Raw genomic sequence first — 25,267 nt, 5'->3', positions numbered from 1 at the left:
TAAACAACATGCAATTAAAACGATGCTTTTATATAATATTCGCTATCACAGAGGCAGAAGTGAGACACAGGCAGAATGATACAGACAGATACTATGGTATAGAGAGAGAGAGAGAGAGAGAGAGAGAGAGAGAGAGGAGATTTCTATGTACACACGATCAAAGAGTGTCATTCGTTGTTGACTCTATTTGCCGTGGGTACATTGTGCAAGGATAGCAATCACACGGGTAGCATAACGCAAGATATATATGTTCGTTGAACTCGATCCTTCAGTCAACATGGGGGGATTGCTTCTTTCGGTTATTTGAAGTCGCGACAAAGTTTTCTGATACCGTGTCTTATGAAATCTCACGTTACCCCAGTAATTAATTCGTTTCATGACAATGAAACTGTTTTGTTTTCTTGAAAAAGAAAAAAATTTTTAAATGGGAAAATCAAATCATGATTAAACACAGCGTGTCGGACTAATGCATGTAAAATCGATCAATCGCTGGAGATAATGAAGCGGCATAAAATTATATCTTTCGTATCAATGATTTCAAGCTGGAAAATGTTGTATTTCGAAATCATGAAACGCAAAAGTTTACGTCAGAAATAAAACAAAATACAATGTTTACAGGAGCACAAAGTGAACTAATAATAATCACGATGTCAAATATGGCAGAACGAAGATAGAGCACAAGAGGCATTTTATAGAACAAGTGTCGTTTGCGAAAACGCGAGCGATAATGTCAACTCTCTATACCGAATGTTAATATTAAAGCTGGTAAAAAGGAAGTTATTGCGAAAATTTCGATTGGCTTTCAGATCGATTCGATAGTATAACAGCAAAACGTTCAAAGTTATAAATTGAGGCCATACTAAAGTTGACCAGGAGTTACGATGCAGTTCTAAGATCAAACTTTTTAACGTGCACTTGATAATCGAGGCAGCGTAAATACAAATGGCCGTATTTCTCGCGCAAGGTCGGTATAAATTATCAGCCATTGATGAAAATACAATTGAAATGGAGCTCTGATATAGTAACAATTTGAAACAAGATACTGATTTCCGATATTTATGCCCTGCGAGCACAATGCCGCTACTCGCAGTCCAGCGAATATTCAAATATTGAATTAGACGCGAAGAGAGAGAGAGAGAGAGAAAGCATCAAATAGCCAGAACCGTGAAAAGCCATGAAATTTCGATTGATACTTCCTTCATCAGCTTGACGGAATGAATCAATGGACACGTGTGGTCGGCCGGTGCAGCGAACACGACGAAACTTGATCGGACGTTTCCCGAGCGCCTTTTTCTTACCCAGCGCGCGATTGGAAGCGAACCCAGTCAAGAGTCATCGCACCGCTGACCGAGGTGTCGCGATGGCCCGAAATGAGAAAGATAAAAAATCGCGTTCGATCTCTTTAGAAGTTTTGCTGTGGTAGTTGTTTGTTGTTGTTGGCAAAGGAACACTTGAGATCCTTACACTGTAACCATGGGTCAGTGGGAAGGTTGTCCCGATGGCTGCAGGAGTGATGGAGAGAGTGTTGGTGGTGGTGGTCCATTCAGGTTGAGGCAGATGGGGGGTAGTTGTCTTACCATGCCGGAGCCAAACTGCTGGAGCAGGCCAGAGCCCTGCTGCGACGACGTGGACGAGACCGACGGCCGTCGCGAGCCTCTTATACTGCTCATGCTCGATGACAGGAGGTACGGCACGCTGCTGCTCGTTATCGGCATGCCGCCGCCCTGTCGAAACAGACCCACAAACAACATACCACAATACAGCGTGCAGCTTGCGCTTGCCCGTCATCGAGCGAACGACCGCGCTCGAAATGCCGTCCTCGTGAGCCACCGTGGAGTACCGAGCCTCGAGCCGCGGTGCTCGCGCGCGCGACGCAAGGAGGAGCCGAAGGACCCTCGCCAAACGCAAGCATGTTCGCGCGCACTCGCGGAATGCTAATAATGGTGCATACCGTGGGAGGTGACAGATTGATATTGGAGCCACGGCGCTCCTGCGGCCCCGTGCTCGAGTGCCTGCGTATGGGCAGACCGCCACCGGGCGTGCCACCGGGCGAGCTGGCGCACGATGGCGCGATCCTGATCTTCGGGGTCATCAGTGTGTTGTCGCTGAGCCGGCGGCTCGTGAAGGTGTTGGCCACGCGCAGGAAATTGCTGTCGGCGTTGGCCGACGACGTCGAGCCGAACCACCAGCTGCCCAGCATACCTGCGCATCCGCCGTTTCCCCTCAGCCAACGCTTCCTTCCACGCGACACGTTTCTCCTCGCTACACTTACCCGCCATTGAGTTCTTCCTGCCTGTCATGTTTTCCGCAGAGGCCGTCATGGACATGGAACCTGCGGTCACACCGAGGAGAAGTCACGATTAAGCAGAACGGATCGTAGCGATTGGAATAAATGCACATACCGATGGAATTTTTCCTGGCCATGTCCTCGGCCGACGATGTCTTCCTCTGCTCGATGCGCAAATTAGGAATGTTGAAGGGCGGGACGTGCATGTTATCGGTGCTGTATTGGTGGCGCAGGGGACGGTGTCGCTCGAGACTGGGAAGAGACAGATTGTCGAGTTTCAGCTTGTTCCTTTGGTTTCTGAAAAGGCAACGGGCAAAGAAAAAGCTCGCTCAATCTTGCAGTTCAACCGATCGTCGAAACGTCGGCGTACCTCTCGATGTGATTGAGCATCTCCTGCAGTACTTCCAGCAGGGCGGTGAAGACGTCGAAGGTGAGCGCCGGGTTGACCGTTTGCGGGAGCAGCAGCGGCATCACCCGCGTCGCCATCAGATTGACGGACAGTCCGTATTTCTTGTCGCTCAGCATTATCCTGTAGATGCCTGCGAGCGAGGATCAGCGACCGTGGCGGTTCGAGTAAGAGGCGGGGCGCGCGCGCGTGCAGCCAGTAAGTCAATTGCGGAGAGTCGATCACTTACCTACCATCCTAAGGATGATCTCGGGTTCCTGAAGCTTCACGTCCCAGAGCAGCGGCAGCACCTCGTCGATGATCTGCTGCTTCTCAAGCCGATCGAGTATGCTCGCGAGCGCGTTCATGAGGATCCTCTGGTCCGTGGTGCTGTTCTGGAAGGCCATCTTCACCTTGGGCAGCACGGTGCGTCGTATCGCCATGTCGTCCATGTAGTTCTTCACGTTAGGTAGCGCCACGAACGCCGCCGTCTGGATCTGGATGGTGCCACTCTCGAACGAGTTGTAAAGTATCGGCAGCATGTCCTTGTTGATGATGTCCAGCGGCGTCTTCTCCAGGGCGAAGTGCAGATTCTCAAGCAGCGCCACCGTGCCTTGGATCGAGCGCGGCGCCGAGAACAGCGGCCTGAACGTCGGCAATAGGATTTCCTCGTACTCCAGGGGCGTGGCGTTCTGAATGATGTAGAATATCGGCTGCAGCACCGCCGCCAGCACCTCGCTCGCCAGTGCCTCCTGGTACAGCACCGGCCAGATATGCATGTACCACATTTTCTGTCGATGCCACAGACTTTCGTCAGTGGAAGGCACAGCAAAAAAAGGTTCTTACTCCCCACTCCCGCCCCAGACTACGAAAACCCTGAGTTCTTTGTCGGCAATCAAATGGTCTTTGATTCTGCAAGCGAATCGCGACGTACGCACTGAGCTTATTCACAGTTTAGATATACATATCAAGTTTCATCCATTAACAGCCAATTTTCCACTTTGCCATCGCGTCGGATCAATTTCTCGCCTCTCACGTTTACTTATGAGCCACGTGGGTTGCCCAATATCGAACTTTCAGTCTAGTAATAATCATTAAAATAGAGAGGGAGGCGAGGAATACACGCGGTGTAGCTACTAATGCGATGAAAGTAGCCGCAGAACTAGATGGCTCTGCGAATCATTCGCAAAATTCGCAATTGCGAATCTGGATTGGTCAATCGCGCGCAATCACGTGCATCCGCTTATACAAAATACGTCAATACGCACGGAGTGCGCTTGCGGCGACGTTTGTTCGCTTCGACGTCTGACTTGACGCGCGTTCGTACTACTTACTTTCGGCACGTAGGGCAGCACTTCCTTGAGCGTGGTCCTGTAAAAGTGAACCTTCTGTGGTGGATCCTTCATGTTTATCACGTCTAGAAATTGAAAGGCTTGCACCGACGGATCACTGGAAGAAAATCAAAGGCGCGCGCGCGCGCACGCACATATGTAATGTCGGTCTTTTGAGCGGCAATGGCGATAAATCGAAAATGCACGAGAACGTCAGCAAAAGGCACGAATGCCACATGTGCAGGGCGCCGCGCTGTTGATCGACTGTGAAGGGCGAGATGGCCAAAGGCTGTACGATCATCGATCGACGAATCCGCGTGTCCGTGGTCACGCCGTTGCCTGAGATAGTATTTTTTTTTAACTTGATGTGTTTTTCTTAACGCTATACATTTGACGATGAAACAGTAAAATTTCGGCACTGGAGATTTAAAAGCGCATGCCACTTTATACAGCCGTCTCCCGTGGTGAGCATTTGAAGTCAGAGCAGCGCGCTGCTGTCGTAGTCTGTAATAAGAGCGATACCATCTCGCGGCGCTCTGCTATCGAGGTAATCAACTCCGAAAATAAGAACGGAGGCGAACGACCTGGCGCGCTTCTACGGACGTAAGGCTATACAAAAGCACGCGCGTCGTATGCAAATTTGGCATTTGAGCGTCCAAGTCGGCCTCCCCGCTGGCGAGAGCGAGATGGCGAGAAGAAGAGAGCTCTTACTTGAAGTACTTGATGTAGGTGATCACCTGGGCGGTCGGTCGCTGCTTGATGTCTTTGAGCAGTAGCCTCGAGACCGACTCTTGAAGCGGCAACGGCACGCGAGGTAACAGCTGGTGTATGTGGTTTTCCAGCTGCGAACGAATGGACTTTTCATTAAGAAGCCGCGCAAATTCGCCTCCCGTGGGAAGGCGCGCGACACGGACGACAAGTCCCTTGTGACTATTCGAGCGGAACTGAACCGGTAAACCCAGCCCCTTGGAAGGTGGCTAATATGGGCAAAGCCGTGGAAGCCTCAGCTCAGCGGAATTGAATGATACAAAGTTTGATAAAGGGTGGACTGTTCAATACTGCAAAAATACCGTTTCCTGTTGCTTTAAGTAGTCGGACACACTGTGATTGGCTTGGATCAGCGGCCTGCCGTTGTTGAAAATTGCGCACATCACCATGCCCATGCTGTACATGTCGCTGAGGGTGCAGCCCACCTTCTTCTGCTGCACCTCTGGAGCTGTTGTGCACAAGAAATCGTTGACTGCCACGCGAGGCATGAGCACTTTGAATGCTACGCGAGCTTACCGAGATAATCGAGGTTGGGCTGAGTTATCTTGGACAAACGATTGGTCCATTGGGGGAGTGGCACTTGCTCGATGCCGTCTCGCTCGTTTACCCTTTCTACAACAAACAAAGTCGCATTCCAGGTTCAGTGTTTCTTCGCCTACAAGAAGAGCTCGATTTTATCGTGGGTCCGTGCAACGGAGAGATCCGCGAGAAATCGGATCGAGTTGAGAGTTTAGTCGTATTCATCGTGGCGAGGCGTGCCGTGCAAAAACGCTTGTCAGCTCAGTGCGCGCGAGCGCAATCATCGGCAATTCGCCGGATGACTGGCGCATTCTCGCCCGTGAGAAATCACTCGAGTTATTTCTTAATGATATCTGTTAATCCGCGCTCCCGTTACCGTGCGCGCGCCAAATAATCCGCACGAAACTCATCACGGCCAAACGAGCTTTCCCTTTGTCGTTTTGCTTTGGATCGCCGTCGAAGTTAATTGCACGACGAAAGTAAATATCTGCGTCGCGCTGCAGCGACGCGATTCTGCGCTTCGCTCCACGTCAAACGACGCGATATTTTAACTTGATATGTTAAGTTTATCTCGGAGTGACGCGTTTCGTTGCAATTAACTTTCGTGAGTTTGCGACTAACTTTTCATCGATTCATCAACATTGTGGACGTCGGGGCGCGTCATTTGTGCCTCGCAACGACTTACCGATGAACTCGAAGCCAAACAATTTCCACGTGCCCCTCTTGGTGATGATGATGCTACTCGGACAGATATTACGGTGCATCACCTGGCAGCTCGCGTGGAGAAAATAAAGTGCTTCAGTGCACTGTAGCAAACCGTACTTGATTTCAATGCTAAGAAATTCGTAATCCTTGGTGAAAATCGGACGATTCGTCTGCTGATTCGATGACTGCTGATGATGATGATTCATGGTGACATTGGAGCCTGTCGTTTGAGCTGACAATGTCTCCGTTAAGTGACGCTGTTCTTCCGCTGCTAGCACGTTTGCTAGACTTGCCAGTACTGGTTCCGAGACGAAGGCTAATGTGTCTTGGCATTCTTCTACTGCGTGAATCACCTGCAGATATTTTTTTTTATATTTTATTGGAAAGTATGTATAAAAAATAACATAATATTGTCCCTCTTTCAAATTCATGTCGTGTCATAAAAAAAAGTATCTCGAATCCATCGGCATTACTCGTTGAATAAAAATATTCAAAGTTTATTAGCATTTAATAATTTAATAATCCTTTATAAACATTTTGAAGCTCAAAGTACCCGAATATCGTGAAACCTTACGATTGGTCCGGTTCCCATTGTAACTATGCGTGAAGTCTCGTAAACAGTTCAATTTATGTTGCAGAAGTTCAACAATGTCCAGTGAAAGCTCTTTTCGCGACTCCGTGCACAGAACAAATACCGTAACCCCAGTGACTCTTTTGTGTTCCAAAGTAGAAAGTACTGATGGAAAAGTTGCTCTTTTTATTCCTTCTGTGTCTTTATAGTCATGTAAAGGTCAATCATACTAACGTTGATAGAAGTAGAGCAAAGAGATTTTTTTCTCTTATCGTGTATTACGCTTGGTGTTCTTTCATGTCTAAAGAGAAAATGTATTTTTCACTTGCAACTCTAATGGGTTATTATTTTCAAACGAATCTTTCGTAATGGAATAGAAGCAACTAATTAATCTTCATTCTTATCTAACTTTTTACAATGCACACAGCCGCGACATACGCAATGAATCGAGTGATTGTCAAAGATTTTAATAAGAGAGAATAGAAAAAAAGGACCGTGAGTAAATGAATGATCAAAAACGCCAAGTTGGTAAGCTCAATTGTATCTTATTAAGTTTTTTCTTTCGGCGAGCTACTCGTCGAGCGTAGTAAAGTAATTATCCGAGAGAGAGAGGGGGGGCAGAGAGACTTGCCGCTGCCGCGGCGTGTAGCGCGTGGTAGTAGCAGTGAATTACTCTCTCCTTCGTCTATACAATTGGGAATGGAGTTGAGGTCTCTCTCGCAACGCGCGTTGCAAGCTCGATAAACTATAAACTGCCGAGAAGCGGATCTCTTAAGTGAAAAGTTTGCCGAAAGCGACTTTATAATTTGAGCAATTTCACTTATCGAGATAAGTTTCTCTGAAAATTATTCGAACGTAAACCGTTTTTCCGCGACATTCCTCTCCGACAGCAGGATTCGCAGTTGTCTTGGCTACGTGCGCGCAAAGTAATTAAAAATGTCAAATTAAAAAGTTTCAGCTGTCGTGAATAAAAGTCAAAATAAAGTTTATTGCGTAGCTCGCGCTCTTCTCTTTTCTTTTCCGTTGAGCTTTTTTACGATCGAGGATTTTTCTTCCTCATAAAAAGAAAGTACATGGATTCTGTATCGAAGAATATCGAGTGCTTTTCTCGATGGAGTTGTTACCACTTTTTGTTTTACCTCTATCGATGAAGCAATAAGATGTAATTAAAATACGTGATTTGTTTGCCTTGCAAAAAAGTTCGCTTTTCTCCAGCTGAATAAAAGGGTGAAGCTTCTTTGTAATGGAGATTTTTTTATTCAGAATTTTGAGCGTGTATTGTACTGGAAAAAAAATGGAATAGAAAAAAAAAAGATATTCATTACCTTTAGAATTTTCGGATGTCGGAAACGTTCCAAATGTTTTACTCCAACTCGAAGCATCTCCGTGACGGCTTCTTTCCTTTTAGGCTTGTGGATCTTTTCGACCGATCTTTTTTCAAATAGAAAGATCGATACTTCCTGAAACACAATTTGAAACAAAAAAAAAGAAGAAAAAGAAAGAAAGAAAATAAAGCAAAATTGAAATTGAGTTTTTTATCCTCGCCTCACTGAAAGAAGAATTCCCTGAAGTTCGCTCTTTTTTTGCGCTCTTTCATGAATAGTATACAAATTAAATTCAGTAAACATTTTGTTTAGCGAAGAAATTGAGTTCCGACGTATAATAGTTTCAGAGATTACAAAAAATAGCTATTCCATTTATTGTCGGGGAAGAAAAAAAAATGTATTGAATTTTTTGTATACAAGGTCGTTCGTGAATTATATAACGGCAAATTACGTCTTTCAATATATCGAACCGTCATTGAAAGAAATTAACAAGTAATAAGACATTACGTAGCTATCAGTTAAATTACAAGCGCAACATTTTGAAAAATAAAAAAATACTGCTACTGTTACATTGACTTTGATCTACTGAAACGGTTATCCCAAGTCTCTGCAATCTGCTGCAGAGTCAATCAGAAGAAATTTGTGAATCAATTATCGGCAAGGCCAAGCTATGAAAGAAATAATAGCACTTGAAAAAATTTGTGCGCAGAATAAAAAAAGAAAGCAGAGTGGAGATGAATGCCCATGAGATTGCGAAAAGAGGGTAGAATCTATCGTATTAGTTTTTCGTTTTTTTTTATTTTTAATTGGAAAGTACAGAAATGAAATACAAGAAACCCAAAGCTAAGATGGAGGATCGCGTGGGAGAGGCTGGTTATATTGATTAATTACACGCTGCAGCGAACGTGACGTTCCTTTCTTTTCATCGCGGCTGATCTATTCTGCACTGTAAAGGACTTTCGATTCATCGAAACGGCGATTTTTTAATTAGCAAATGTCACGAGCTGATAAAAAACAAAGCGGAATTCCACTCATTCATTGATCAAGATCAAGCGAGAAATTTGCGCGAGAACTGCGGTTTTCGTTTCTGTTTAAATATCATAGTTGTGACGTCCTGTCCGCTTCGCGCTGTCTCGCGCATTTCGTTTACATAAGCGTTCAAACTTTTCCGACTGATTATTCGTCTCTATAATCAGATCGTCGGTAATTTATATGCATGAATGAATTCTGTGATGGTGAAATTCGTTTTTGGCGGCTACCGCTGCGCTGTACCGACAATTTATGTTTCAGATTTCGTGATAAATTTGTAATCAATATTCGTGGAATAAATCGACATTTACGGAGGCTGGTTACATGCTCTTCACGACTACAGAGAATTGAAACTAATGCAGCGTTCAAAATGAACACATCTTTCTTGAAGTAACAATAACAATAACAATAACAATAACAATAAACTGACTTGCGGATATTGAACGAAGGAATTATTATTACGTTACGTGGAAATCATATTACTAGAGATCGATATTTAACAACATAAGGCTTTCAAATTTCTATATCGAGAAATCCGCTGTGAGATTTACAACTACAGCTTCCTATGCTTGTAGACATTGATATATGACGATAAATATTTTAACGTAAGACAGTGAGAATTACGCCCGTTGATAAAATGTTTTACATGGAAAAGAGAAGATATGTAGCGGATGTTTATTGGTCTTTCAATGTTATAATAAATCACCTTTGTACAACACTTCATGTCAATGTTTTTATTCGAAGATGATCCCTCTCGACCGTAAACAAAGTTAAGCCGCAGGGTGATTAAAAACCGAGAGGCCACGGGGCAAGGAAAACCAGGCATTTTTTATGGTAGGGTGCATTCGCTTGTTTCGCGCAAAGTTTCACCCGAAAAAGAGCATTACAGTGTCAAGAGCGCGGCGCGGCAGTGCCGAGATAATTACTTTTTACGAATGCTGAGCTCCGGTTAAATTAATTAACCAAGTTGCGTCGTGCAAAAGAAGCTCTGGTCGCGAGAATCGCTACACGAGATTTTAAACGCGCGTGTTTTCTGTCGGCACTATACAAGGCGAAATCTCCGTCCTCATCAATAATTCATAATTTTTTTCCCCAGGAGCGAAACTTCCCAGCGAAAGAGAGAGAGATGCAGAGCGATAGAAGATTTATACAGGTTACTTTGTCGGGGGATGACCTGTCTGACTAACAAAACGCGCCTAACTCATCCTTCGGATTTCCCCTTTTGATTGAGAGGGAATTATTACGGGGGAACGCTTAATATCTGCGGTTGCGTCACTGTCCTTTTGATTGATAGCCGTCTGACGGTGGCACTGTGGGCGAGCGAGAGACCGAGCCAGAGCATGATTTGTTCGGCTTCTTTTTCTTCCCTCTTCATTTCGAGCCCGCGAAATTTTCAAACACGCGCCGAAGCGAGTCGCGAAAATGCACGCGTCGACAGATCAATCGCTTTCGCCTATAGCTTCTGAATTTCGCAACCGTGTTTTCTCGTTTTTTCTTCGTCACGGTTCCATGCCAAGAAGGATCATACTTTTAATTGATGTCAGCTAACAACTTGTAGATTGGAAACGAACGATAATATTTGGTTAAAAGGGATATTCGATCCGTGCTGGCATGATAATCAATGCCAACAACACGAGGTATTTTGACATCGGCCCTATGTGATCCTACGAAAATGCGCGTACGCGGCGTTGTCGCGCACACGTTGCGTCGAAATACGATTCGGATTTTTCAAGTTGATCGCCCTCGTCCTCCGCCACTTCGCCATTTGCGCGCCGCGGATCGTGATTTCGGCTGTGCTTGCTGCATTCAGCATCGCATTACGCTAATTCCGGCGCGGGCGTTCAATACCGCGGCTCGTTCTGCGATCGATCCATCGAACGGCTACGCACAACGCGTGCGTTTCGGGGCTACCCCGACGCGGCTCGCGTTTGCCGCGGATAAGCAGACGCCTTCAAAGCTGCGCGCGACTCTTCTCGCTCGAGCGCGTCGAGCGCAAAAGGGAATAGCACATAGACTGTGGAAGGGAGGACCGGCGATTATATTGTGGGATCACGGTGGCGGCGAAGGAAGAGGGATATAAATAGGAATGCTTTCCACGTTCACGGAAACCATGCTTCTCTCCCCGAATCGCGATGAAAATTTTACTGCTCCGAAGCTTCATCGCAGAGAGACAGAGACGGGGGAAAAGCTTGTTCTTTTTCAAAGATAAATAAACGATGCGTTCGCTCTGCGGCACGACGTTCTTTTTTCTTTCGCGCCAACGAGGCCGCACCGCGACACCGCACGGCGGCGGACGAAAGGGACCCAGAAAGCCAAAAGGAGCGTTGACGAGCAACGCGCGCAGAAATATTTACCTGTCCGTCCTTCTTGCGAAAGCCCTCGAGTATCTTCCAGACGTTCTCGGGGCCGGCGGTGCCCTGCTGCTTGCCAACGTCGTACAGATGCCAGATTGGATTGGACTCGAGCACGTTGGGCGCCACGGACGCCGCCGAGCCGCTCTTGAATTTGGAGAACATCGTGCGCGATACGCCCATCCGAGCTGGCTGCCCACTAACTGCTCGCTCTCGGCGGCGACCCTGCAAGCAGCGGTGCGGCGCGCGCTAATTACAGGTCTGACGGGCGACAATCTTTCATCACCGCGCGCGCGCCCGCGACTCGTGTGTTAATGCGTAAGAGGAATCAACTGCACCGCGGTCGCACAAAAGGAAATTCTCTCGCTGGACCTGACGCGCCGGGAAACATTCTTGCGTAGTCTGCGTTATATTGCGCAGCCTCCACCTCGACGTTAAAGTAGCATTTGTCGTGCTTTATTGGTGCAGGCTCCGACTGCCAGTCCAGCGCACCGACGTGGCCTAACAAGACTTCACCTTCTGCGTAGGTCTAAAGTACTTGAAAATCTGATGAAACCTATATCAACTGTCAACAGGAGGCGTATTATAGTCTGCGACTAGTTTGGATGTTATGTTAATGAACCAGGGGGTGAATCCAATGTAATATTCAATTTTGTCGCTTCGGCATTCGAGCTGTCTCTGTACTTTGGCACATTCATTAATATATTTTAATCCAATGGAATTTTCTAAAAAAGCTAACAAACGTTCTCATCTCTTTTGTATGGCATATTTCTGCTTTCAAAATGCAAATGGCTTGAGATAATCAATAAAAGTTCATCATAAACCAGTTCACTCGCAAAATCCTTCTTATTTTGAGAAAATTTCGATTTATATTGTGATTGCTTATACTAACGCTTCAAAAGCGCTTTTAGCATTATCATTTTTTCCATCGTATTTTTACACTAATTTTCAAGATAAACGCAGGCAATAACAACCCATTCGTCGTGATCATGCGTAAGTTGTTGCTCACAGGAAAATTTCCACTCGATCGAGCATCGGTTTTAGCATACACAGCTGGGAATTCCTTGTTTCGGTGTAATTCGACAATACATCATTTGAATAATCGTTAATCGCCAAGCGATGAGATTTGAGGAGCAAGAGAACATCCATTTGGCAATCGGTTCGTGGAGGCAAGAAAGGTGCGAGGAGGAGTGGTGTCTTCTCACACGGCTGCGTAGATTCCACGGCAGGCTTTGGCGGAGCGACGGCAACACCTGAGGGACGCGCGATATGCACGCACGCTTAGCAACCCCTCTGAATATTCAAGGCTCGCCAGCCATGCACGCAATCGCGGCGTATTATGCGCTCGACTCGGCGGATACCGTAAAATGCACGCACCCTTTGCTCCCTCGTTGAAAATTCATCTGTACGCCTAATCTCCCTCGTACTTCGTGTCCACTATGTTTACTCGCCCGATCAACTTGTTCTCGGTGATTGTCGCGCTCGCAAAAAGACAGTTGAAAAATCACGCGCAAGAGGACCTTTCCCGAATATCCGACAAGCCGCCAAAGTATTTTTGTTTCAAACCTCAGTCTTTAGCCTTCGAGGCGCTCTTTTGCGAGCGTTATTAAATAGGACATCTTTTACCTTCGAAGAATTGTTTTACGAGTTTCATTAAGTACGAACTGTACACGAAGGAACTAGTAGTAAATTACAAGCTTTTGGGAGATGAAAAGAATTTTTCATATGCTCTAGCCGTTCGATACAAGGACACTTTTCAAAAATCCGAAATTCGTGAGCTAAAAAACCATATGAACCATTGATGATCTTCCTCTTAAAAAAAACATAGCAATCAGCGAAAACCATTGGGATGTCCGTAATCGTGTGCGCAACGGTGATATTCGATGTTGCGGTTAGTTTTTCCGTATACCGTCACTTCCTCGACAAATCCAGGGATACAGAGACAATCCGCACTAATCAGCTTAGTGTAAGCCAGCATCGCTGTAAAAAGCATCGTCCGTATAAAGCATGGCAAAGTCTTGCTATTTCCTTTAATGTTGTTACTTTTGCGAAAAAACCGACATAGTAGTTCTTTTTACGCGAAGCAATGCACATCTTGTCGGTCAAATAGTTAGAATGTTTTGTTGAGTGTTTTGAGCGCGGTTCAACTTTAACAATTAATTAGCAACTGAATATCCGTATTCGAGGCACTTTTTACAAATGATGGGCAGTTCGATAGCTTATGCGCTAGCAAAACAGACGAGGTATCGTTTGTGAGAATTAACTATTTTCTTTCAAGTTCTACAGATATATTCAGATTAAAGTTATTTGTTATTTGTTCAGGCGCTATTCAACGAAAGCACGTATTTTTAAAGAATTGAAACCGACTATCAGTATTGAAAAACAAAAATATATATATATATATATATATATATATATATATATATATATATAAAACCAATATTCGAAATGCGGAGAGGGCTAAAAAGTCTTCAATCTGTTTATGAGACAACTATCTTATACGTTGAAATTAATTTATTCTTCGAGTTAATAAAAACCGTGATCACCAAAGACAAATAGAAAGAATTGACTAGTGTAATAAATGAAAACAATTGAAAAGAGAATAATGACGATAGTTACACTTCCAGATCTGTCTAAAACCTTTGACATAGTTGATCATATAATATTGGATTATTTATGATATTTGTTTGTTTTTTAAAAATAAAGACCTGAAGAAGCTGGACAACAGATGAGCGAAACGTAATCAAGAAAAGTTAGTGGAGTAAATTTGGTATTTTTTTCTTTTTTAGATTGTCTTCAATTTTTGACAAGTCAATTTTAAAGAACCATATAATATTGGATCTTTCATTAAGTTATATCGCCACAAGTCAGCCGAGTTAGAAAAGATATAGTAACTGTGAAAATGTTGATCTAGATTTGGTGTAGAAACAATATTAGGCCATCTATTGTTCATTTTATGTAGGAAAATGATTCATGTTCTGATGATATCGCAATCTAACACTTGGTTGCTGTCACGGAAAAAATTAATATGGCTCTTGAATGCGTTGCGAATTGATAATTTTTAAATAGGTCAAATGTAAGCATAGATAAAACTGCACATATTACCAATCGCGTAATTATGATCGAGGGTACATGTAGACTCGTTAAAATAAGACATTATTTGGGCAAGTCGGTGCGCAAAACTAGGGTAGGGTCATTCAAAATAATTTATCGTGTTACGCGTGAGAGTGCAGCACGAAATTTCTCATTAAAAGTTTCATGCAAACGATAATACGAAGATTAACATCTTCCTCTCACTGCTCCCGCGGGCGACGTTCTAAAACAGCGCTGTTTCCTCCGAAAAGTTACGTGCGCCGCACGTAATCTCAAGCTCGAATTTCACGCGCAGAGTGTGTTTCAATAGAAGGTAATATTCGCAGCCGAATGATGAATCTGGGGCTATATCGAGCTTCAATAATACGCCCAACACGTTCTCTCGCTCCTTTTTTTTCTCGCCTCCACAAAGCGAGTTTTATAATAAACTCCCGAACTTTACGCAGAGGGGCGTCGCGAAGCTTTCTCTCTGCCTCTCACTCTCTCTCTCTCTCTCTCTCTCTCTCTCTCTCTCTCTCTCTCTCTCAATGATCCCCCTTGCTTTTTTTTCTTCTTGGCACTTTGTAACGCGAACTATCGATCCTAGTGCCTGCTGACCCCTAGGTCGAGCTTTTCTTTTTGTCCAAGAAGCCGATAGGTTTACGGAGTTTGTTAGCTCGTCTATTCTTGGACTAGGTTTTTTAACACTCGGGCTTGCATTTTAATTTTTTTCTGAATATACTTTCTTGGCGCGAGCCACTGTTTCAGCAACCAGAATTTTTCACTATGTATATTCCTCATAAACGAATTTTTCGAGGAAAACTTTGCGAAACGATAGTCGTGCATTTTAGAGAGCTCCACTCGATATTCGATCGATTGATTCGAGAAAGAAAACTCATTTTTATCGAAGAACAGATTACTTTTGCCAAAAAAAGCATTTGTTTCGTCTTGCGGTATTTAAAACCAGCTAGATGTTTACCTCTGGACTACGGATAAGATTTTCTCGCAGTTCGGCTATTCGATTCCGAGTCGGGCATCTTTGATCTTGATTTGCATTCCAGTTGAAGAGTAAAAATACGATGACTTAACGAATCAAATTAAACATCGGCCAACGCAATTAGGCCAAATAGAAAAATTGAATCAAACAAACTTTCCCTTGCGTCCCGGCAACACATTTGAGCCTCGCGTCTGCCGAAAACTCATTCATTCTTGTTTAACTTGAATCTGCGCCGACGGTAAGTACAAACAGCATATATATATATATATAGATACAGACGATTTGCAGGGAGAAGCAGTCTCGTTCGTGCGCACCGCCTGGGAATATTTGTTCTAAGTGCGCGCAAGGGTGGATATAACGTTTGCCCCTCCCCCCTCCCGCAACGTTCCTGTTTTTCCTCTCTCACGGGAGTTTAAGCCCGACGACGGCGAATCTCATTTGCTAACGAGCTTGAATTCGGAATTCCTCGCCCGAGTCCTTATCTAAATAGTTCGCCGGCGGGCGAGCGGCTCGAATTAATTCGCCCTTATCGCCGCTAGGAGACAGACACGGCCGAGCGAATTTTTCCACTTGGTCCGATTGCGCGGCTCGACGAGCCGGCGCATTGCTCAGAGAGAGAGAGAAAGAGGGGGGGGGGGAGCTTGCTTTATTGCCGCGCATCAGTCAAGCCGTGCTACTTGGTTTGGTTCGCCTTTGTCCAACACGGTGAGCAGCGTTATTTTCAGCCAGTGCCGCGGACCTCGTTATCTCCTCGGGACGCCCGGGAATCACGTTCTCGTACTGGATTGGCATCAATTGCGCCGCAGCGTGGGCGCGTGCTAAGCTACGAGACAGAGACAAATCCGTGTTTACGTCACGGGGCATTGTTCTCCCCCTTCTCGACTGCCGCTTCTCCGCGGGCGCTCCGTCAAATGCTCGTCCGTAATGTACGCGAATCGGTTCGCGCGCGCCAGGATGGAAATCGCGCGGCGCGTCTCCGGCAATTTTCGCGGAGCGAAATGGCACAGGGCGAAGCGAGCCCTTTCGTTCTGGCCGCCTTCTGTCCCGCTGGCATTTCGCGCGGCCCTCGATCGCTCGCCGCGCGCGCGTCGCTCGGATAAGCGCAAGTCACGGCGTGTGCAACCGATTGACGCCTGAAATTCCTAAAAACCAAGATAGATTTTACGACCTGTCGAGGCATCCCCGAGTACGCCTTTTTGCGCGAGAGACACTGTATTGTTGACCGAACAACGCGTGGGAAGTCCTACGACCGCGTTTGAATTTCGTCCCGCGGCTCGATTGATTGGGGACTTCGTTTTTTCCATTAGTTTTCGAAGCACCAAACCGCGCGCTTTAGAGCTCGAGCGTTTTGTAAGTACACAGAGCTGCGTTTGAACACTTGCTATTCGTAGGAATCGACAGACGACAAAGTTGTGCATCGCGAAAGTAGTCGATACTATCCGAATCGGGCGTTGTTCGATGGCACGTAATAGATTTTACGATTGAAATTTTGCCTTGCAAAAATTTTAATTACCATGAGTGTTCCTTAAAAGCTTTTCGTTTCAGCAGCAGTACTTCAGAATCGTACGTAAGACGGAAATCTCCAGCAAATAAAAGTTTTTGCAGCATTTGGGAGCTCCAATGACAATTAAGGTGTGTTTTGCATTATTATCCTATCAGTTCCAATGTACTGCGTCTTTGCGATAAACGTTAGTGAAAATATTCAAGCGTTTCCAGCGACGGCCCCGTCAATTTCTGCGAATCGTACGCAGTCGAACGCAAGCGTATGCGCGCTTACGTAGCGCGTTGCCCTTAAGCGTGCACTCGATCGAACGTAACATACTCATCCACTCAGCCAAGTGTAAATTCCCATGAATTTGAAAAGCTTCCTCGCTGGCGCGCTTTCACCGCTGATTTGCGTTCAAATGGGTTAACGGGTAGGTCCAATCTGGATCGCATACATTACGATGAATCACGGAGAGGAAGAGCCCGAACCGAGCGCTCGCGTGTTTCCCCCTGCAAGCGAGGAAGCACAAGACGGAGAGACCGGTCACGCCTTAGTCGTGCGAATTAGCCGCTGGAGGATGGATCGCCGCCAAGTGGGTTTGTAGGATGCCGCGCGCCGTCGGATTGATCGACCATCTGTCGCGATGCTCGCTGCACAGCACGATCGAGAGTTATCACGTGGGTGCACGGGCGTTTCGCAATTGCTCCTCTGTCAATCGCCTCCGCGGCTGCCCTCGCCGAGAGCGGCGTCGCTCGAAACACACGTCGCACGCTGCCAGCCTGGAGCTGCGGTTTCCAGAGGGGAGCGCGTACGCTCGACAAGAGATCGAGTCAGTCGTTCGAGGTTCGCGACAGCTATCCTCGAGCGCGTGGTGGATGGGGGAAAACGCGCGGCGATCGAGAGGAGCCTCTGGGCGCGCGCCCCGGAGAGCATTTGGAGCCCGGATTCGGAGGCGCTAGCGCGACGCCCAGGCCCGCGGCTGGGTTGGGGTTTGCCCAACTGTTGATCGGCGCGCGCTCGATCGCTTGCCTCGAACGTGGAAATTTCGCGACATCGTCCTGGGTTGACAATTTTATCCTTTGTTTTCCCACGTCCGGTCGCATCGCCGATCGGCCGTGTCTGCCCCCTCCCCGGGTTCGCGTACCTCGGTTTATCGAGCGACGCACTCTCGCGGTCTGTCGGCGCGATCGCTCGGCACCGCGGCTCGCGTGAGCGCGCGAGGGGGGGCCATCGCGAGCGATTCGGCGTCGGATCGTTACGTCGCGCGCCGGTTAGAGGGCGGAGCGGGCGATAAAAATAAATCCGAGCCCGCCGGAAGCGATAAAACGCTGCTGCTCTCCGTTATTTACAATTTCATTAATGCACGCACGGCGCGCGCCGGCAACCTTTCCAGCGAGAATCGATAAGTGCCGAAGCGGACGCTCGCGCGAGGGTTGGGACGGCAGCGGCGGGAATGCTCGTCGAGAGTCCGACGTCTCGCCTATCTGCCTCCTTGCGCGCCGCGAGCTCAATTAATCGCGAGCGCTGCCACGGCGGACGTCGAAATACCGCGCGTCACACTGCGAAAGTCACGGGACAGCGAGATGAACATGTCCGGCAATAATGAATGCCGACGCCAATACGCTAAAGCCGCGGGGCTGCGTGTTAATTGTATCTCTGGCACGCCAATCGGACTGTTTCGGATTCGTCGCCGGAGAAGGTGGAGGTGCAGGGCGAGAACGTTATTGTAAAGAAGTTGAGGCCGCCCAGAGCATTGGAGGTTTCTTTTTGAGTGACGGTCGCAAATGTATTTGAAAGGACAAATCTCGTTACCATTTAGTTTAATCTAGAAGAGATCAAATGAAATAAGACGTTTCTTTTATCTTATTTTTATCGCGTGGAGCGCACGAATTCATACGAGAGACCTTTTGCAAGCTGGAGGCAGTTTTTCGGAACGTAAGAAATGCATGTTTCGATTTATTTTTGAGTAAGCGGGCGCAACGCGCGACTCAGAGGTGTTCGCGAAAGTGATAATGTCGAATGCAAGGAAAGCTCGGAAATAACTTGGCGCGGCGAATGTCGAGAGAAGCCACAATATTGAAAGTCACGTCTGCAGTAAAGAGTGCGTTTCCCGCGCAAATATGTCGAAAAAGCTCGAGAAACGGGGAGAGAAGCACGACGTATTGGCAAGTAAGCCAGTAGCGAGAAAATGACAAGCGGCAAACTGTCGCACAAGATAGAGCCTCGACCCGGGGCGCGTAAAAACTTGGCCCTCTTAAGACTTGTCCGCAGTAAGTTTGACGTACGAGACGAGTCTCGGCGCACCACGCGACAACGTAGATTCGTATCTGCGTGCGAGTGGTCGCTCGAAGAATACGTTGGCTGAGCGTGCACGGTTCTCGCTTCGGCGCGCGTGCGCAACCCCTTCGATGCTCGAGATTATAACGTACGAGCTGCGCAGGACGAGGGTTCGTCCCGTTTTAATCGCCGTCGCCCGGCTAATCGTTTAACGAGCGTCGTCGGGTAATCGTCGCCCATTGTCGCCGGCAACCGGCGACGGTAAAAAAGAAGTCCACGTACGACGCGCGATTCTTCGTCCCGACGCCCGTCGGCCGCGAAACGTTTGGTGTTTCGGTGCGCATGGGCGAGCTTTGTCATCCGACCGTCGTTTCTTCTATCTTCATTTCATCGTGGAGCAGGAGTATACTGTCGCTCACTGTCGGCGAATCGAAATCGAGAAAGAGAACGCATCGTCGAAATTGGCGCGAGCGCTCTATCCGATGCATCCCGGCGAAACTTGGGCTGCAAACACGCGAGCCGGAATCGATCAGCGGCCGAGCGGGAGTTGCATCAAAGACCAAGAGAGATCGCGCGCGCGCGAGTTAACGAGCCCTGAGAAATGCGCCAATCGATCAATTAATCGAGTTTCGGCCAAAGTTAAACGGTCCGTCTATTCCGGATCCCTTGCAAAGTGCTGCCGCCTTGATCGCCTCGTCGGGACAATCGGCGAGTTCGCCACCTCCCTCCCTCGCGCTCCTCGGCGACGATGATTGATTCGCGCGGTGCCCGACGAATAAGTCGAGAAAGCGTCTAATTTCGGCGGCGACCTTCAAGGCTATTCCCGGCGCGCTCGTGAATATATGCGCCCCGACGACGATTCCTTCGTCTCCCGTTTTATTCTCGCCGGGGCATCGATCGCGCGGCCGTCGATATCACGAGAGCGCGCGCGTGAATCTCGTGCCGGCCGATCGATTATGCGCGAGCCGCGCTTTCGCAGCGTCGACGGGCGTCGGTGCCTACTGCGACTCGCGTGTGCGGCTGTGAGATTAGCGGCATTTTGATGCATCTTTTCAGCGGCGAATTAAAACTTAAAGCACCCCACGTGCGCGGATGCCGAGCGAGCGCATTCGTGTACGCGGAATTCCGAGCCGCAATTGCTAATGGGAATTCCTCGCGTTTTGTGGCTCGACTCGAAATGCTCGTTATGAAAGGCATTACGGGAGAGAGCTTTCTATTAATGTATATTTCTCTTTCTAGCTCTCGCGAGGATGCTTTTCTTTTTCCGCGTTCTGCTTCATTTATCGCGCACCGCTATTGAACGCGAAGTCCGAGTGTCACTTCTGCGAGAGAGCCGCGTGTTTACTTCTTTCGGAGGGCGAGCACGGATGTGACCAATCATCGTGAACGAACGTTACTCTGTGACGAATGACTGCATTTGAAAAATAACGTGTCGCTGATGCAGGCCGTGATATTTGATCTTGAGCGGTGGCTGCGTCGCTGTAAGGGAATGAGTTTTGCTTGAATAGAAATGCTGTACTAAGTTCCGATCGACGAAAAGAGGAAAGTCATTGCTTAATCATATATTATTCATCGATAAGCGCTCATTTTCAGCTGTCTTTTTTAGTCGTTGTGGACGTGAAGGATAAAGATCGATCCTGAAGATTCACCATTTATGATGAAATTGCTTATGTCTTCAACTTCGAACATAAAAGTTATTAAATAACCCTCGCTAGAAAATTCAGTGGTCTGACAATTATTCGCGTGCTTTCATTCCCAGCCCATGCATAGCTCTGTTTCTTCTATCAGAATAATTTTGGAAACTATTGAAAAAAACACAATGACGAATGACACGGCACATGAACAAAACATCGTAATCGCGTGATGAACAAACTGAAACAGCCGGCAAAATATTTGGCTCAAACGGCTACTTCGCGGACGGATAGATACAGCGGAGGGTGAAGCAGGCGTTAATTGCAAAGTTTGAGCTGGTATGCGCAGCTTTTGATGTGGCGCTGCCAGGCAACTGAAGAGCAGCAGCAGCAGCCGCGCGCTCGCCATACGCCTGTCATGAGAGACTGCAAACCTTGATTCAGAAAGCTGGCCGAGCGTCGGATTCAATTGGAATGTCTGTGCGCGCCAGCAAAGTGATTTCGTCTGTTTTCGCGTTAACCGCCACGGCTAAATTACAATATTGGAACGCCAATGTGAAATTGTGCGCGAGGCAGGGAGACGCGACGCACGGGCGCGTGCGTCGGATGATAACGTAATCCGACGCGCTATAGTTCGGCTTCTCTGCTTCCATTGCTGCACTTGGTCGCTGACAATTAATTGACTTGGTGCCGAAGCATTGCGCACCTGTAAGCTGCGGCGAAAGTCTCGAAAACCGCGAAAGCTCGCCGCAGACGACGACAGCGGCGACGAGAGAAAATGGCAGGAGGCGAGTGGGTGGCAAGGTCAGGCTAGTTTCCCGGAGGAAATACGATTCTTGATGGAGACATTTCCGCTCTCAGCCGATCCACACATCCTTCCTTCCTTCCTGCCTTATACCTTCAATTCTAAGCGATTTATTTTCTCTTTTCCTCTTCTTAGTCGAGGTGCACTTGGCGACGTATATGTATTTACACGCATACATATAAACGTTTGATAATCGGAAGTTTAGCACGTCGCGTTGAAAATCAATAAAAGAGATTTTTATTGAATTTTTTTGCGTTCTCTGATTAAACTTTCGAGGGTAGCACTTAATATTCGTTATAAGTGCTGCGGATAACGTACAAAATTGAACTGTTTGAATGAAATCGCAAATTGAATTTTAGGGTGTGAAAGAACGTATCGAATGAGTTCGACGCCGTCGGTCCATTGATCGACGATTTCGAATTAAGTGATAAATTAGATTTCGAACTACGGATCGCAATAGCGTCACACGTTTTGACTTTGATTTTTCGCGTGCAAGTGGCAACGTCAACTATTAGTCAGGCGTCGCTCCAACACGACAGTTCGACGAGCATTGCACCATAACTATTCGATTACAACAGCAACGCAGCATTATCAATCATAAAATTTCAGCTCGTGGCTACCGGCAGCAGCGACGGAGAAAAAAAACAGCTCACCGCGTTCCTCTCTAGCAGCGCAATAAAAAACGCAATTAACTCGTCACAGGGGTCGAATAGAAGATCAGAAATCACTGAGCCGTTATCAAAGAGTGACCGAGAGAGTTCTGACCGCACCATCGACACTCTCATTTTCGGCAGCGGAGAAGGGAGAGATAAAGTCTCCTCTCTGTCTCTCCCCCTTTTCACCCACCAAAATTCCCCAGGGGAGTCAATAACATGACTCTGTTTTCTCCCGTGCTTTTTGTCCTTCTCCCTGTACACGGACGTGAGCTATGTTGGCTTACCCGAAAAAAGCCCTTTCTCTCCCCATTCTATTAGGTATATAACACATACTAAGCCCAGCAACAAGTCTTTTGCCTTTATTTCACTATCAGGATATCTTCTTTCTTACGTGCTATATTATTATATCTAGGGTTACTTGTGCGCGACACGTATGATCGAATTGTTACTGAATTCGAGGATCAAAATCTGTATTTTATTTTTCGTTAATTGAGAAAGGAAAGGGAGATGATAGACATTTTCCTTATTTTCGTTAGCGAATGTACTGATGGTCGCGGGGCTATGTTCCGGTTCGCTCTCGCGTTTATGTGGAAGAAAATCAATATATGTTACCTGATTTCTCGCCACCCGGAGGGAGCAAACGCGAAATCTGATGGAGCTGTTTACCTGGGACGAAGGCCAGAAATTATGTTTTAATAAAAGTGCGTGATTTGCCGACTGGACCCTCATTACGTCACAAATTTATTTCGCTTTCACTACGATACTTTGCAGAATAATCAACGTAATTAGTCTGTGAAATCCAATTTGTCAGACACGTTTTATATCGTCCGTAACGTCTTTATCGCGGAGCAGAAGTCGGAGGCTCGCGTTACGCATTTCAAATCCCTCTACGTACCCTGTCATCGGAAAAAGAAAGAAAAGGCAGAAGAAAACTTATTCTTAACACTATGGGAACAACTTTGACTCTCGCTCCCTTAGAAGTTGAAAAAAGAAGGAATCTCATAAACTTTCCGATGGAAGATTATATAAATCTCTCTGCCCGATCGATATGGGCGATCCGGCGTTTGATGAGAATTGGTCGACGAGCGTACAAAATGCGCACCTGAAGGAAAGCAAAACAAAGAAAGAAAAAGAAAATTCAAGAATCCACGCGGACAAATCGCGCGACAAGCAACGCATCCATTGTCGTCGGCCACCTTTCCTGCGTGGCTAAAACACGTATACGCCTTACGTAACCCGACGATTGATGCGAGCTGATCAATACAGCGCCAAACGAGAGACAGACAGAGCCGTCGTTCTATTTTTCTCCATTCGTCTCTGGCAGCTCGAATCCACTGCACGAGATCACGCGCGCCGAACGTCGATGCGACGGCGGCTGCTCGCTCTTATATTTTGATGAAAGTTCCCCTTGGCTAATTGATCGACTAAATTGATAAAGCTCGTATTTTGCAAGCGCAATTTCGCCGTGCCTTCGTAACTGTTAGCGTTTTACATCTGTCGTGCCACGTGTTCCCATAACTCGTTTTATTTATGCAATACATGTTGTCGACATCGTTACTTGTATCCGCGAATAAATTCTATGCATTATCGTGAAAAAAAAGTAAATAAATAAAGATGAAAGAAAAAAGAGAAAAAAAAGACGAGAGAGTCAATTTTCTCGTCCGAATGCGCGGTCGATCGGCCGCGCGAGTTCTCCCCCGACGGAAGAGTGATAATATCGCCGGGAGCAGCAGCTGTTGCTCGTCGAACAATCGCATTAGCCAGCCGTTCCCTGTGTCTCGGCTTCCTTTCGCGCCGCTCTCGCAGTGTCACGTGTCAGTTCCCGTGGGATCATCGCGTCGACAAGCCTGTTGCCGAGGCACCGTAATTGTTCCGCTGGAATGGGTTTTTCATTATTACCCTTTCCCGCGAGGGTGGATCTTGATTTCTTCGGCTTGTGGGATGGGACGAGGGATGCTCACGAGAGTGAGCGTCAACGGTGACTCTGCGATGCCGTGCACCCTCCGCGCAATGAATGTCGATTGGATTTATTTGTACGATAATTCGCTGGCGTTTAGTAGGTGTAGCTTACGCGTTCACTACGAATCGAGCGGCGAATGACAACTGTATCGAAATCCTCCGTAGAAAAGAAAAGAAGTTGCCTGTCTCTCTCTTTCTTTCTCCGCTTTTATTCGTAGACTATGATTTGTCCTCCTACCGAGCGAAATTTCTCGAGTCGCGAGTCATCTCTGCCCGCGGTTTTAATAAATGCGAACATCCTTCAATTTTGGCGACTGGGTGAGTTTATAAAACTTTCCGAGCTGTTCCCGTTAAATACTCAGTAGAGACGCGGAGACGCGGAGACGCGGCTGTTGAATTACAGTCGAAAGTTTGCCCGTCGCGCGCCTCTCCGAGATTTTCCGCGCCTTTAAACTTTCATTACCACGTCCCGAACAACGTTACGTCGAAAACCATTTTCCTCTTGCTTTTATTATTCCCATCCGCGCGGGTATATTATACGTTACCTCCGAGCATTTTCGTTTGATATCGAGCGGAAGCTTTTTTTTTTGGTGCGTGTATACGACCGCGCATACAGGAGAAAAAAAGCACGTGTGCCTCTTGTCCGTCTTTTTTTTTTTTTCGTTTGCCTTACGATCTTAATTGGAGTACGTGCTCGACCTCTTTTCCTTCCTCTCAGTGACCTTTTTTTTTTCATTCGATATCTATGAGACGGTTACAAGGGCATTCGTTCGCAGTACAGCTTCGAACTCGTTATTAATGTATTTTGACGTGCGATCGAGGAAACTTAATTCAGTTGGAGTGCCGACGAATGAATATTTGCAATCCTTCACGAATAGTAATCCATCGTTCGAGGTCACATTGATAAGTAAAAACGATTATCATTATTGGCGCAGGGCCGTGCATGTGACAAACGCTTGCCAGACGTAATAGGATTTTCGTCAGATGACAGCTCTCCCCCACCTCCCTCCTCCTCCTACATTTCCTTCAGTACCGATAGTCTTCAAAAGATCAGCTGGAGCGTAAAAACGAGGCCACGTTAATTGACAAATCAACTTCAGAGACAAAACGACA

The 25,267-nt window shown here is 46.8% G+C and overlaps 1 protein-coding gene across 3 annotated transcripts in view; it reads right to left on the bottom strand.

Annotated features, from left to right (window-relative positions):
* LOC131673863 (SCY1-like protein 2) overlaps positions 1-25,267 on the bottom strand; it is a 39,759-nt gene that overhangs the window by 6,730 nt on the left and 7,762 nt on the right. Inside the window, exons 2-14 of one of the 3 annotated variants that reach the window (XM_058952206.1) lie at positions 11,275-11,496; positions 7,892-8,026; positions 5,976-6,348; positions 5,288-5,383; positions 5,074-5,219; positions 4,715-4,845; positions 4,007-4,121; positions 2,923-3,463; positions 2,658-2,826; positions 2,403-2,584; positions 2,273-2,332; positions 1,952-2,202; positions 1,465-1,724 (exon numbers count right to left, since the gene is read on the bottom strand). In XM_058952206.1, the coding sequence (XP_058808189.1) occupies positions 1,479-1,724; positions 1,952-2,202; positions 2,273-2,332; positions 2,403-2,584; positions 2,658-2,826; positions 2,923-3,463; positions 4,007-4,121; positions 4,715-4,845; positions 5,074-5,219; positions 5,288-5,383; positions 5,976-6,348; positions 7,892-8,026; positions 11,275-11,454 (2,625 nt within the window). In that variant the 5' untranslated portion in view covers positions 11,455-11,496 and the 3' untranslated portion in view covers positions 1,465-1,478. The remainder of the gene's footprint in view (positions 1-1,464; positions 1,725-1,951; positions 2,203-2,272; positions 2,333-2,402; positions 2,585-2,657; positions 2,827-2,922; positions 3,464-4,006; positions 4,122-4,714; positions 4,846-5,073; positions 5,220-5,287; positions 5,384-5,975; positions 6,349-7,891; positions 8,027-11,274; positions 11,497-25,267) is intronic. The other 2 variants (XM_058952208.1, XM_058952207.1) reach the window with 2 other exon arrangements.

Source organism: Phymastichus coffea, unplaced genomic scaffold, assembly GCF_024137745.1.
Source record: "Phymastichus coffea isolate CEN01 unplaced genomic scaffold, Cenicafe_Pcof_1.1 PCOF00202, whole genome shotgun sequence".
In the NCBI taxonomy this organism is placed as follows: Eukaryota; Metazoa; Arthropoda; class Insecta; order Hymenoptera; family Eulophidae; genus Phymastichus; species Phymastichus coffea.
The sequence above is the reverse complement of the archived record's forward strand: the minus strand, read 5'-3'. Positions and strand labels throughout refer to the sequence as shown.